Source organism: Simochromis diagramma, unplaced genomic scaffold (assembly GCF_900408965.1).
Source record: "Simochromis diagramma unplaced genomic scaffold, fSimDia1.1 OVJJ01000061.1, whole genome shotgun sequence".
Lineage (NCBI taxonomy): Eukaryota > Metazoa > Chordata > Actinopteri > Cichliformes > Cichlidae > Simochromis > Simochromis diagramma.
Genome location: NW_024386945.1, coordinates 1,141,572 through 1,155,292, shown reverse-complemented (window position 1 = coordinate 1,155,292; position 13,721 = coordinate 1,141,572). Strand labels below are relative to the sequence as shown.

Here is a 13,721-nt window from a genome sequence, read left to right as displayed (position 1 = left end):
AATCATAACAGGTGAGATTGTATTAAATGAGTTACTTACAGCAACGACAAATCAAATCAAATTAAAAAAAACCCCAGGAAGTGGAAGTGAAAACACGTGACAAAACCTACGAAATGATCCACTGACGCCACTGATTTCTGTACATTTTTTCTTATCTAATGTTATCAGACTCTGCCACTTTTGCAATATTTATCTGTGACTCCGTTGCTTTTACACAAAGAAGCCAAGTGTGTCTCAAAAACAAATGGACACTTTGCTCTATTCAGAGAGTGTGGCAGCTCCAGTCAGGCCTTTTGAGAAAATGAGAGATGCAGAAGAGCACATGACGACGTATCTGTCCCCAGAGACAGCAGCTAGTTGTCAAAAATGCACACGTGCTCACAATGGTTGTTTTCCCTTTTTCAGCTACACTGGCCTCATGACCTTATGACCATGTCCAAAGAGTTAGATTCTTCTGCTCAATATGTACGCACAACAAATGGATGACACTTTAACCAGGAGGTGAGGCTATAAGCTATGAAGGTTTTTAAGAAACAAACTGTTGGTAATACATGTGCTGAGTTTTGTATTATCTTTTAAATTTGTTTGCTTAACTCGGTTTTTTTTTTTGGTTTTTTTTTACATGTGAAGGATTTTTATTGTTCTGCTGCACTTCTTTTCAGTGTCGCTATCTTCCCAGAGCTCTGAAATGGCAAACATATGGGCTTAATTTGGGCTACTTTTGACATAACTCAGGTGGTTATTGGAATAACCTATCAAGTTATATTTTTTTGATCCAAACACTCCCTGAAAGCTCAACTTGACCTGAGTTGCTGGTAGTATTGTATGGGCCTGATGATACCTGGCATCTAACATCTGACCTTAAATTTTTTAAGCAACAGGGGAGTAGCAACATTTACCAGATTTTCCAGAGTCAAGGATGTCAGTCGAGGACAATTATGGCCATAGAAAACTGTAGATGTGGGTCTCAGCAGGATCAAACGTTTATTGTTATCTGGGATTTGACTTTTGAATTTTTAGCAAAAAACAGCCGAACCCCGCTCCACCTGCTGGTTCTGTTCTTTGAAAGTATGGTAGAAAAATATTGGCCACTCTGAAAATAAAGGTGATGATATGAAACTTTAAATAGAAATAAAAACAAAAAGAAAACAAGAAAATAAAATTAACATGAAAAACTGCTTCTTAGTTTCTTTGTAGCTTTTAATTATTTTCACATGATAAAGTTTATTATCACATCTATTCATGCTTGGACTTCTTTGTCTTCAACAAAAATGTAATTAGACATTAACAAGAAGCCCAAACGAAGGTAATGATCAGCAAACCAAATACTACAAGGACTGCCATCACATCTAGGCAATGATAGGCATACCAAGGCAGCTTATATGACTCACTGCGTAGATGTGCTGCACCCTTGTGCCTCATGACATACTCTATCCGGAAAAGTCAACATCCAATTTTGTCACGTCAACTATTTCAGCCACTCCCCGGGCCTTCATATGTAACAAGTTGTCCTGCTGGTCAAAAATGAGAGGAATGGTAAATGGCTTCGTACAGGCCATCGGTGCCCCCATGTGTGACAAAAACCTTGGTTTTAGGGTGGCCTAGTAGATCATTCTGAGGCAGCCATTCAACCAGCATGGTGTTGTTTCCCAGAGTGACTGGTCTTTTCCCAACATGTCTCCACACAACCTTCTGAGGGAGGCTGGCAAATGCTGAGGCAAAGCTCTTTGTTAACTCAGGTCCAAGGTCACTCAGCAGGGTGCCCAATGTCACGACTATCACATGTTCACCAAAACTCTGGACGAATTCCTCAAACTCTGATGGGAGAGGCTTTGAAGGCTTACCTTGAAAGCCTCCGATGTAAACGACGTTGGGCATGGTGGGACGAGGGAACTCAAATGTAAAGTCGACACGCATGAGTCAGAGGTCAGCCTTTTGGACTAGAGACATAAGCTTTACACCTTTTCCAAATAATGATCACATAGAGGTTGGTAACATGGACTGGCAGCATAGTAGTGAATGTAAGCCATTATGTTGTGATAAAATATATTTCTGATTCTTTGGAAAAAGTCCATTTTGTCAGAGTTACAGGAGAACAATACAGGAACATAGGACAATGGAGTAGGAGCAATAGCATAGTGCGCCTCTCCACTGAAAAACCAGCGTACATTGTAAACCAAGGGAACTCGAAGATAATTTGCCAGTAGCAGTACACCTGGAAATCCACATTGCGGGCTGGATGGATTGATGGATGGGTGGGTGAGTGGATGGATGGACGGGTGGAATGACGGAACAAAGTTAGTTATAATCTGTATGTCTATTTGGTATTTGTTAAGCAGTATGTATGTGCATGATTTTGTTTAAGCCTGTTATGTCCATTTGTTTACATTATTTTAGAATATGGAACATGTTTTTGTATTTTAAATTGACTTTTTGTGTTTGGTGTATTAAGATTTGACATATTTATGCCTTTTCTTTTCTAAATCTGATCATTTGGCTTATTGGTATTTTCCAATGTTTACCCAGATGCAGGACTCAGGGTATGAATAAAAAACGAAAAAAGAAAACTTGGATGCTGCTAGCATAATGGACAGGTTTTTGACGGAGCTGCTACACAAAGCAGAAGATGAAGCATCGCCAGTTTCCAAACTAACTTTCTTCCAAGCCAAAGACTAGAAAATACAATGAGGCATATCTTGCCTTTGGCTTCACCTACACAAGTACCAAGGTAGGTCTCCCCAGCAGAATTTGTTTACCCTGCGTCAGGAGCACGTGCTGGGCTCTCCAAATCACGTACCAACAGTATCCCACATTCTTGATTTTTAGTTCACAAACACTTCTTATAATGACTAACTACTCCCGAAATTTTGGAGATGTTGCCTCTTTACAGATAATATAATTACACCATGACGCCTCTGCCTTTATATAGTGGGGCGATCGTGGCTCAAGAGTTGGGAGTTCGCCTTGTAATCGGAAGGTTGCTGGTTCGAGCCCCGGCTCGGACAGTCTCGGTCGTTGTGTCCTTGGGCAAGACACTTCATCCGTTGCCTACTGGTGGTGGTCAGAGGGCCCGGTGGCGCCAGTGTCCGGCAGCCTCGCCTCTGTCAGTGCGCCCCAGGGTGGCTGTGGCTACAATGTAGCTTGCCATGCTCCAACTGATGTTTAGCCAGTATTTTAATCTTCTTTTCACCAGCAAACACCGTGAAAAACTATGGTGAAATGATCAATGAAAAACACAGAATCAAATTTACCATCACTAGTATGCGCTTTCTACTGAACATTCATGAGCAATTGTAGTGCATCACAAACTATCAGTTCATATTAACATATTTTGATCACAGCTGCATTTTTCCACAACTGCACACTTCATTATGCTCAACTACATCTAGGATACAGCCGATACGCTATTGATCACATGTGGTTTACTGTTAAACTGAGATAAAGTGCAGCTCAAGTGATAAGGGAGTCATAACAGGACAGTTTCTTCACATATGAGTTGGCTTTATGAATTAAAATAATTTTTTGTGGTTAGGAGTCATCTGCAAAACATTTTATTTGTTTTCGGCATATTTAGAGAATATGTTGTTCAGTATTTATTTTCACCAGAGGCAAAACAATTAAATATTTACCTGCAAAATTTGCATTTAATAGTCTAAAACCTGCCAGCAAATAAGATCAGCTCAACATTAAAGTAAAGTTTTTTTTTTTACTGACGCACCTATACATCGTTTCCTAGAATGAGGCCAGGGCACATCCTGCCCATCTGTTAAATGAATGTTTCAGTTTACACTGCTGACCACATAGTCTCACTTCTGAGTATTAAATAGGGCACATGTTTTTTGTTTGCAGTGCATACATGTTGCCATTTTTTCATGTGCTGGACACAAACAATCTGATGATGTGAAGACTCCAGCCACACCTAAAGTAACAGGGAACAACTTTATTAAGTAACCAACGCGTTTTGGCTTGTGGCCTTGATCAAGGTCATTTGTTGCTGCACACAAACAAGCAGAAAGCTCTGCATGTTTTCATGCTGTAGGCAGCAATGAAGCAATTTCCCTTTTTAAAGTGTTAAAGCCTGCATGCTTAGCTGGTAAAAGTAAGAAATGGGGAAGTTAAAAGAGCCAGTTATTTGATGGAAACATCGCTCTTCTATACCTTTCTGGGTTGTAATTTCAAAAGTTCAAACACTTTTATGCTTTTCAACACTTTTTTTTATGTCTTGCCAGAGCAAATATGCAATAGAGTACCATGTTCATGGTTGACCAAACTAGTAATTAGGGATTAAGCAAAACTGCCTGTTAGAGTTCTTCTTAAAACTGTGCTGTGCATTATTATTACAAGTGGAACTAACTATTGGTCTGTGGGGTTTTTTTTTTCCACACCCAAACACCCACAAAAGTACAACAAATGTATCTACAGGGAGTGCAGAATTATTAGGCAAATGAGTATTTTGTCCACATCATCCTCTTCATGCATGTTGTCTTACTCCAAGCTGTATAGGCTCGAAAGCCTACTACCAATTAAGCATATTAGGTGATGTGCATCTCTGTAATGAGAAGGGGTGTGGTCTAATGACATCAACACCCTATATCAGGTGTGCATAATTATTAGGCAACGTCCTTTCCTTTGGCAAAATGGGTCAAAAGAAGGACTTGACAGGCTCAGAAAAGTCAAAAATAGTGAGATATCTTGCAGAGGGATGCAGCAGTCTCAAAATTGCAAAGCTTCTGAAGCGTGATCATTGAACAACAAGCGTTTCATTCAAAATAGTCAACAGGGTCGCAAGAAGCGTGTGGAAAAACCAAGGTGCAAAATAACTGCCCATGAACTGAGAAAAGTCAAGCGTGCAGCTGCCAAGATGCCACTTGCCACCAGTTTGGCCATATTTCAGAGCTGCAACATCACTGGAGTGCCCAAAAGCACAAGGTGTGCAATACTCAGAGACATGGCCAAGGTAAGAAAGGCTGAAAGACGACCACCACTGAACAAGATACACAAGCTGAACGTCAAGACTGGGCCAAGAAATATCTCAAGACTGATTTTTCTAAGGTTTTATGGACTGATGAAATGAGAGTGAGTCTTGATGGGCCAGATGGATGGGCCCGTGGCTGGATTGGTAATGGGCAGAGAGCTCCAGTCCGACTCAGACGCCAGCAAGGTGGAGGTGGAGTACTGGTTTGGGCTGGTATCATCAAAGATGAGCTTGTGGGGCCTTTTCGGGTTGAGGATGGAGTCAAGCTCAACTCCCAGTCCTGCTGCCAGTTTCTGGAAGACACCTTCTTCAAGCAGTGGTACAGGAAGAAGTCTGCATCCTTCAAGAAAAACATGATTTTCATGCAGGACAATGCTCCATCACACGCGTCCAAGTACTCCACAGCGTGGCTGGCAAGAAAGGGTATAAAAGAAGAAAAACTAATGACATGGCCACCTTGTTCACCTGATCTGAACCCCATTGAGAACCTGTGGTCCATCATCAAATGTGAGATTTACAAGGAGGGAAAACAGTACACCTCTCTGAACAGTGTCTGGGAGGCTGTGGTTGCTGCTGCACGCAATGTTGATGGTGAACAGATCAAAACACTGACAGAATCCATGGATGGCAGGCTTTTGAGTGTCCTTGCAAAGAAAGGTGGCTATATTGGTCGCTGATTTGTTTTTGTTTTGTTTTTGAATGTCAGAAATGTATATTTGTGAATGTGGAGATGTTATATTGGTTTCACTGGTAAAAATAAATAATTGAAATGGGTATATATTTGTTTTTTGTTAAGTTGCCTAATAATTCTGCACTCCCTGTATATCAGCAGTCACTACATCATCTGTAATGACAGCAAGCATTGTGAGGAGGATTACTAATCACACAAATGTAAATGTAAAGAAAGGGATTACAATTTTCATGATGCCACGCTTGCTTTGAAGTGTTAAAATCAAACGGACAGAAACCCTGCAGAGCATTACATTCCCCCACCCTGACAGTAACAATCATTTCATTACTCCAACACAACAGGGCATAACAAGTGCAGGTTTATCTAAATTATCCATTTATTTTGAACATGTTTAACATGTTCTAAACACAGATATGTGACCACTAATTCCAACACATAATGAAAAGAATGCAGTGTTTAAAGAATGAAAAACAATGTAATGTACAATGCAGTCAGTTTTTGAAGGTGTCAGTGTCACAGTTGTGCAATGACTGCCGCTTTTCTGTGGCTTGTACCGCACGCACTCAGCAACAGCTATAAAAAACATTTGATAAGAGCACAGTAAATATGAAACCAATTTTAGTAGTATGCCAGTGTTCTCTCCTGATCTATTCTTAAAGTAAAAGTTCTCAGTGTAAGGTGTTTAAATAATACACATTTCAAAGACTAAATTACATTTATTTTAGAAAAATAATATCATTAGCAACTGGTTGTTGATACTGACTCCGTCAAAATGAGTGAGGCTTATTCAGAGCAATTACAATCATGCATACAAAATAAAGACAATGTGTTTTAAACCAAAAGAGAAAATGTGTTCCACTGGCTTTCAGTTATTCACAATATACAAGACAACAGAACAAAAAGAGATAAAAGTATTTATATATATTTATATAGTAACTTGTGCCCAAACTGTTGTTGCAGGAAAAGAGAACAATAATTAACTGGATGAAGCACAGTATAATAAACAAACTCAAAGTGAATCATTCGTGTTAAACTCCTGTTAAACATCTGCATTTTGTGCCACTGGTACACTGCTGAACTCTGACACAAAGATCTGACGAAAATGCTGAAGCATCTGTCTGATTTGAGCAGGAATATCCATGACATGGAGGTAAACCAGGGGGTTCAAAACACTATTCAGACACACAAGACCACGACTGATCTGATGAGCACTAAAGACTCCCTTATCCCATTTTGGACGCATCCTGTGTTTTATCAAAACTCTTGAATAAAGGCTGAGGTTCTTAAAAATATGGTAGGGGATGTAACAAACTGAAAAGAGCAAAATCAAAATGAACATCAACTTTAAGCTTCTTTGTTTCACCACCTTATCAATGGTATTAATGCGGCAGAGAACAAGAGTCACATGTCCATAGCAGCCAAGTAAGATAAGGAGTGGGATAACAAACCCAGTCAATGTCCAGCCCACACTGTATTTCAGGTAATCCTCCACATACTCGTTAGAGGTGGTATGGTAGCATTTTTCAGTTTTATTTGGTGAGTTTTTGGGGAGGAACATATCTGGAAAACTTTGAACACTCACCAACAGCCAAACCATGACTGAGATAGCCACAGAGTTAGTCACAGTTATTCTTCCCATCACTTTCATTGGATGGACAATAGCCAGGTACCTGTACACACTTATACAGGTGAGGAATCCAATGCTGCCGTATAAATTCAAGTTGAAGCAGAATCTTGTGATCTTGCAGAAGGCATCTCCAAATATCCATTTACTGTTCATAAAGTAGTATGCTGACAAAAATGGGAGTGTTGGCAGGAACAAAAAATTGGCAACTCCAAGGTTCAGAAGAAACACATTAATGTGTCCAAGAATTTTCCATTTCTGCAGCACAGACTTTAGTCCCCATACATTAGCTCCAAGACCAATGATGAAGCCAGTGGTGTAAATAGCAGGCAGAGTTCTATACTCATAGACTGAATGAATCCAGTGAGTTGTATTCATTCTGTTTCCTGAGAAGACGATACATTAAAACTCTTCAGTGGCAGAGGTGGTTTTTGAGGGGGAAGAGAAGGTATGACCTATTTGTTCAAAGAAAACTTCCTGTTTGACACATTTCAGTCATCTCAAAATCCTATTTGACATCTCAGAGTAACGCCTCATGCACAGATTCACACATGCGTATAATCTCTATGTAGGCTGTTTCCTTGTTTGTGCATAAAAAAGGAAGTGCCAAAAACAAAAATGATATACCCTGTTGGTTAAAATTCAAGAAAAGGGGATTTCTAAAAATAGGTGCTCTGCTAATAATGTTGTTTGAAATTCTTTATGGTGTAAACCCACAGTCTATATCCACATGTTATTTTGTAAAAGGTTAGCAGTCAGTATTAATGTATACAACTCTAACAGGAAGAGAGACAAGTGAGTGAATTTAGCAGACAAAGGGCAGGTGCAGGTTAGCTGTACTGAATGCGTGGGTGGGCAGTTTTATGGCTGAAAAGAAAGGTAAAAATTTCCCTTCCGTTACGGTTTTGAATGTGAAAGTGGAAATCTTAGTCTGTGTCATGATCCTTGGTTCACACACAGTGATGACTCAAAAGCAGACTCAATACAAAATTCACAGGAATTATATACAAATGTATTTCTTTAACAAAAATGAACAGGAACAACAAAGGGAATGATAATATAACTCAAGCCGAGGAAACCAGAAACTGAAATGCCCTGGGAAGCTGTGATCAGGACCGTGGAAAGCTGCAACAGAAAGGGGAACAATTACCTGAGTGTAGGAAAGTGGTGAGTTAACAACTAAACATGAGTTAGAATATGGGTTACAATCAGAGTCAGACCGTGGGGCTCGGAGGGGAAGGTGTCCATGTGAGAAAGTCCAAGGAGGGAGAAATGGAGGCTCAGGGAGTTCCCTTGCACGCAAAACAGGCAGGAGGACTGGCAGGAGAGGTCTTCAAATGCTGGACAGTGACCTGACAAAGGGTTGTGGTGACCGGTTTAACTTGCGAGACATGGAACGTTGGACGTACGAGCAGCAGGATGTTCTTAGCATCTAACTAGACCTTCTGCCCAGGCTGATATTCAGGGGCTGGGGTGCAGCATAGTGTGCGTGTCGCTTCTTGGTCTTCTTGGTCATTCAAAAAATCCCGAAGCACGTCATTGACCAAGGTTTTGGAAAACCGCAGGGGAGTTAGTTAAGCCAAACAGCAGGACCATATACTTAAAGTGCCTCTGTGGAGTTTTATAGGCGGTCTTCCACTCATCCCCCTCATGTATCTGAACAAGGTGATAGGTGTTCCGTAGATACAACTTAGTAAGAGTGGTAGGCACTTGAAGAGACTCAAAAACAGAATTGATTAGGCAGTGGGTATTTGTTCTTTATGGTAATCAATACAAGGTTGCATGCAACGACTTTTTCCCCACAAAGAAGAGACCTGCAACGGCCTAATCAATGTGATGATTATGTTTCTGTAACCACAGATAACCAAGAATAAGTGGGGTGTCAGGAGAGGGAAGAGTGAAGAAGGGAATTAATTCATTATGGTTTACGGAGGTGATTAATTTTTACTGGTGCAGTCTGATGAGGAATGGAAGAGGTTCTAACGGCGTGAGTGTTATGTGAAGGCTGTGTGCAGGCAGGAAAAGGACCCAAAGTGCAGACTCACGACAGGCAAAAGTGCACTCCAAAACTGAGCTTTTATTGCTGGATGACAAAACGTAACAAAAACCCAAAAATGCAAAATAAACTCACAGCCAGAACACACAGCATGAATGAGGGTGGATAAGGGTAGATCACAACATGGACACAGAGAAACACAGGGCTTAAATCCACAGAGGGTGCAATCAGGGAATGGGAAACACCGCTGGTATCAACTCAGGCCTAACGAGACAAAGGAAGCACAACTAGACACATTAACATGAGACACAGACTTTCAAAGTAAAACAGGAAACATAACACAGACTGAACTTACAGACACAGACTCACAGGCAGGCACTGCAACAGAGGGAACAGAGACGTAAACCATAAGACAGAACTCTAACAAAGAAACCAAAGACTAGAAATGATAAATAATATAATAAACTCAAAACTCAACGACCCAGGTATCCTAACAGTGAGTGGCAATTTTAACTCTCTCGGATGGGAGCATAGGCGGTGCAGTGCGGAACTCGGGACGCAACACAGGTCTTTGAAGCCTGGACCATTGTTCAGCTTCCCTCTCTCACGGACGATTATCAATTCTGCGGGAGAGGGAAACCAATTCCTCAATAGGGCTGCCACGATTAGGTGGATCACAATTACGTTGACTATCAAAATCGTCGACAACAAATTTAATAGTCAACACGTTGTTTGATGCTTTGTAAGATCCTGAAAGACACAGGAATAAGTAGTAGAGTGTAATAACGGACTGAAACAGAAGATGGCAGCAATGCATCTACAAGGATGCCAGCTGCCATTAAACGCCAAAAAAGAAGAAGAAGAAGCAGCTTTTGGTGTATCATAACTGTGTCCAAATTCAGGGGCCGCATCCTTCGGGGGCGCATTTGTAGACCGATTATGTGACCGCGACGTGACAAAGGCTGTCCAAATTCAAAGACTCCTCTAAATGCGGCCGACAAATGTGTCATCCTTTTCCCCAGATTTGAAGAATGGGCCGGGTGTATTCTTCACGGCTCAACCTATCCCAGAATTCATAGCACGGCCCAGCCAATTCCAGTTTCCAACAATGGCGGCAGCTACTTAGTTTTAATACAACATGCCACATTCACTTTCTTCTATGCTTTTTCAGTGCTTTCTTAAGCTAACATTCAGACTCCAATGGATGCATTAGAGATCATCTTGGGGTTAGTATCTTGCCCAGGATACTTTGGACCACTAACCTTTCGATCAGTAGATGACCTGTTCTACCTCCTGAGCTACAGCCACCAGCAAGTAAGTGTAAAGAAGTGTTGCACAAGCAAGCATCCATTTGATTACTTCTGCAACATGCCTTTTCTGTTTACGTTATAATGTGACCATTAGGAACTATTATTAGAAGGTACCATATACATTTTCATTGCTATGCAGATATATAGGATTCCAAGGTTTATATATCCATAAAGTCAGATAACACTCACATTTATTAGTTAAACTGTAGGAATGTCATAAAGACACAGAGACCTGAATGAACTTGTGCTTATAAATAATATTTAAAGCTTTTGTACTTCTTAGAAACATGATAACTAAGTATCTAACCAGATGCTTACTCTGGACGGTATCACTTTGCCCTCCAGAGGTCTCACCAGAAAGAAAGACCATGTGTGTCTCATACTGGCTTCTCTTCACTGGCCCAAAAATCCTTCTCCTCATATACAAGGTCTTTAATATTTGGACCCCACCAGCTTATCTTAAAGACCTCATAGTACCATACCACCCCAATAGAGCACTATGCTCCCAGGCTGTGGGCTTACCTGTGGTTTCTAGGGTATATAAAAGTAGATTTAGAGGCAAAGCCTTCAGTTTTCAAGCCCCTCATCTGTAGAACGGCTCCCAGTTTAGATTTGGGAGACAGACACCATCTCTGCCTTTAAAATTAGGCTTAAAATTTTCCTTGTTCCGAAAGCATATTTTGGGCTGGATTAGATGACCCTGAATCCTCCCTTAGTTATGCTGCATGATTCTACTTGAGGTTTCTTCCTTTTGACAAATGCATACACGTAGTGCAAGAAGGTCCTGAGTTCAATTCCACCATCAGGTCGGGGTCTTTCTGTGTGGAGTTTGCATGTTCTCCCTGTGTTTGCGTGGGTTCCCTCTGGGTACTCTGGCTTCCTCCCACCATCCAAAGACATGCAACTTGTGGGGATAGGTTAATTGGATAATCCAAATTGCCACTAGGAGTGAATGTGAGTGCGAATGGTTGCCTGTCCCTGTGTGTTGGCCCTGCGACAGACTGACGACCTGTCCAGGGTGTATCCCACCTCTCGCCCTATGACAGCTGGGATAGGCTCCAGCGCCCCCTGCAACCCTGAAAAGGATAAGCGAATGGATGGATCATGGTGGATATGCTTTGCTTTCAAATTAATTAAGCAGCAGCACTTTATAATATGATCTACATAATGCAATTAAAGTGCAATTTCTGGAAATCAGGGCATAAAATTGCAATTAAATGTCCTTTTATGAAATTAGTCAAATGCTAGTCATATGCCATAATAAAAAGTGCTGCTAAACATTATGTTTTAAAATCTTCATACAGCAAACCAACAGTGAATGTCCTATGGTCTGGTTTAGCAGTTTAGTTAGCAGTTAGTATTACACGCAGGTCTCTATGAGAGAATAATTCAGCATAAAAAGTGTAGAGGAATAGTAATATATATAAGGTTCAAGTGTGTTTACAGGGTGACACCAGAGCAAGGACAGTACAGGTAAGAGCCTCCCTCTGGTGGTAATTTAAAATATGAACACATAGTGTTTCTGAAGCATCTGTGAACTCCTTAATATTGTTTTTATTTTTTATAAATATAGAATTAAACAATCATATTTTAACATCTTCTAAACAAAAGAGAACTGAAATAATCAGAATTATATTTTCTCATTTTTGTATTGTTCTTAAAGCACTTCTTTAACCACTTTTTAAATCACATGACTGTATATGCTGCCATACAAAGGCCAGCTGAAGCAGGATCTGGTTATCTAACCGAAGGCATCTAATATCACTCCCATTCTTGCCATCACAACATGCACAGTAGCTGTACTCGTTGTCATTAGGCTGAAGCAAAATGGAGGACTCAAATGCAGTCACAATGGAGACAGCTTTATAAAATTCAGAGTCTTCATTATTCACAACCACAATTTGTTGTGAACAGATGCCGGTACAGGAGAGGAGAACAGCAGAGGGGAGTTAATCCAACAGTTCCAGATGTTTCTCTTCTGGTGACCAAAAATGTGTTGAGAAACTGTTACTCACTTGAATGAGTTTGTTTTGGGGGGGGGGTTGTTGTTGAGAGCGTAGGAGGAGGAATCGGACTACAGGTGAGGGATTCAAAGTTCAGATCAGTTCCAAGGATTCAGGTAAATTGTACAGGTTAGTAATATGTTCTTGAGCCAGATGGGGTTAAGCTAGAGATAAGGAGACACAGACACAGGTTAGCACAGAGGACCAACAACAACAGTCAACAGCCACCCAGATTCACTCATCCAATAAGTGATGGACTTAGTGATGATGGATGGATCCAAGAGGAACAACTGAGGAATCCAGGACCACTCCTCTGATCATGTCCTTCCCACTCCTCAAGGTATTGAAGGTCTGAGGGTGTATGCTATATGACCATAATCGCAACAGGTGGTGGGGGGTCGGCTGGAAGGCTTAAATGACTAAACAAGACAAGTTTAACCTGCCATCATTACTGTCTGTATTTCATAAGCATGTAATGTGGAGCCAGTTTCTTGGACAGAGATTTTAGAGGTATGTCTTTGGAGGATAACCAAACTTTCTTAACTTTCATGTATTAGGTGGCTGGCATCCTCCATCAACCTGCCAGGCATTGGTTCTTGGGCACTCTGTAGAAGAGAGTGTTCGATTTGGTTCCTTGCCCAACAACTCATTTAAAAATGCTTAAATGAATCAAGAAGATGGCCAGAGAAAACTCCAATATCCTAGGGAAATCTGGCAGGGTCCTCATACATGAACTCAGACATAAATGAAGCTGGTGAGGAGCAAGCTTACAAGCTAGGTCAGAGGTCATCAACCTGCGGCTCATGCCACATGCGGCTCTTTCATCCTTATGCTGTGGCTCCGCATGACTTGGGAAAATAAATGACAAGTATTTAATTGAAGTGTATTTTATTTGTGTTAGTTGTTTTTATAAATTGTAGTTCTAAATTGGAAGATTATTGTGACCTTGAAATATTAAAATAGAATTATATTTTACCATTTTTTGTCGCTCAAAATAAGCATCACAAGAAGTCAAGAGTCAAGAAAGTCTTTATTTGTCACATGCAAGTTGCCCTGCAGCGAAATTGGAATGAAAAGTCTAAACACAGTTTGTTATCAGGGGAGAAATTGTTTGTTATGTTC

The 13,721-nt window shown here is 40.7% G+C and overlaps 1 protein-coding gene and 1 pseudogene across 1 annotated transcript; both read right to left on the bottom strand.

The window, feature by feature from the left end:
• Nucleotides 1–612: 612 nt before the first annotated feature.
• On the bottom strand, nucleotides 613–2,360 carry LOC120737359 (annotated as a pseudogene).
• A 3,664-nt stretch (nucleotides 2,361–6,024) lies between these two features.
• Nucleotides 6,025–7,772, bottom strand: LOC120737443 (P2Y purinoceptor 1-like). The gene has a single exon (XM_040038144.1). The coding sequence runs from the start codon at nucleotides 7,666–7,668 to the stop codon at nucleotides 6,706–6,708; it is 963 nt and encodes a 320-aa protein (XP_039894078.1). The 5' UTR covers nucleotides 7,669–7,772; the 3' UTR covers nucleotides 6,025–6,705.
• Between the last annotated feature and the right edge of the window lie 5,949 nt (nucleotides 7,773–13,721).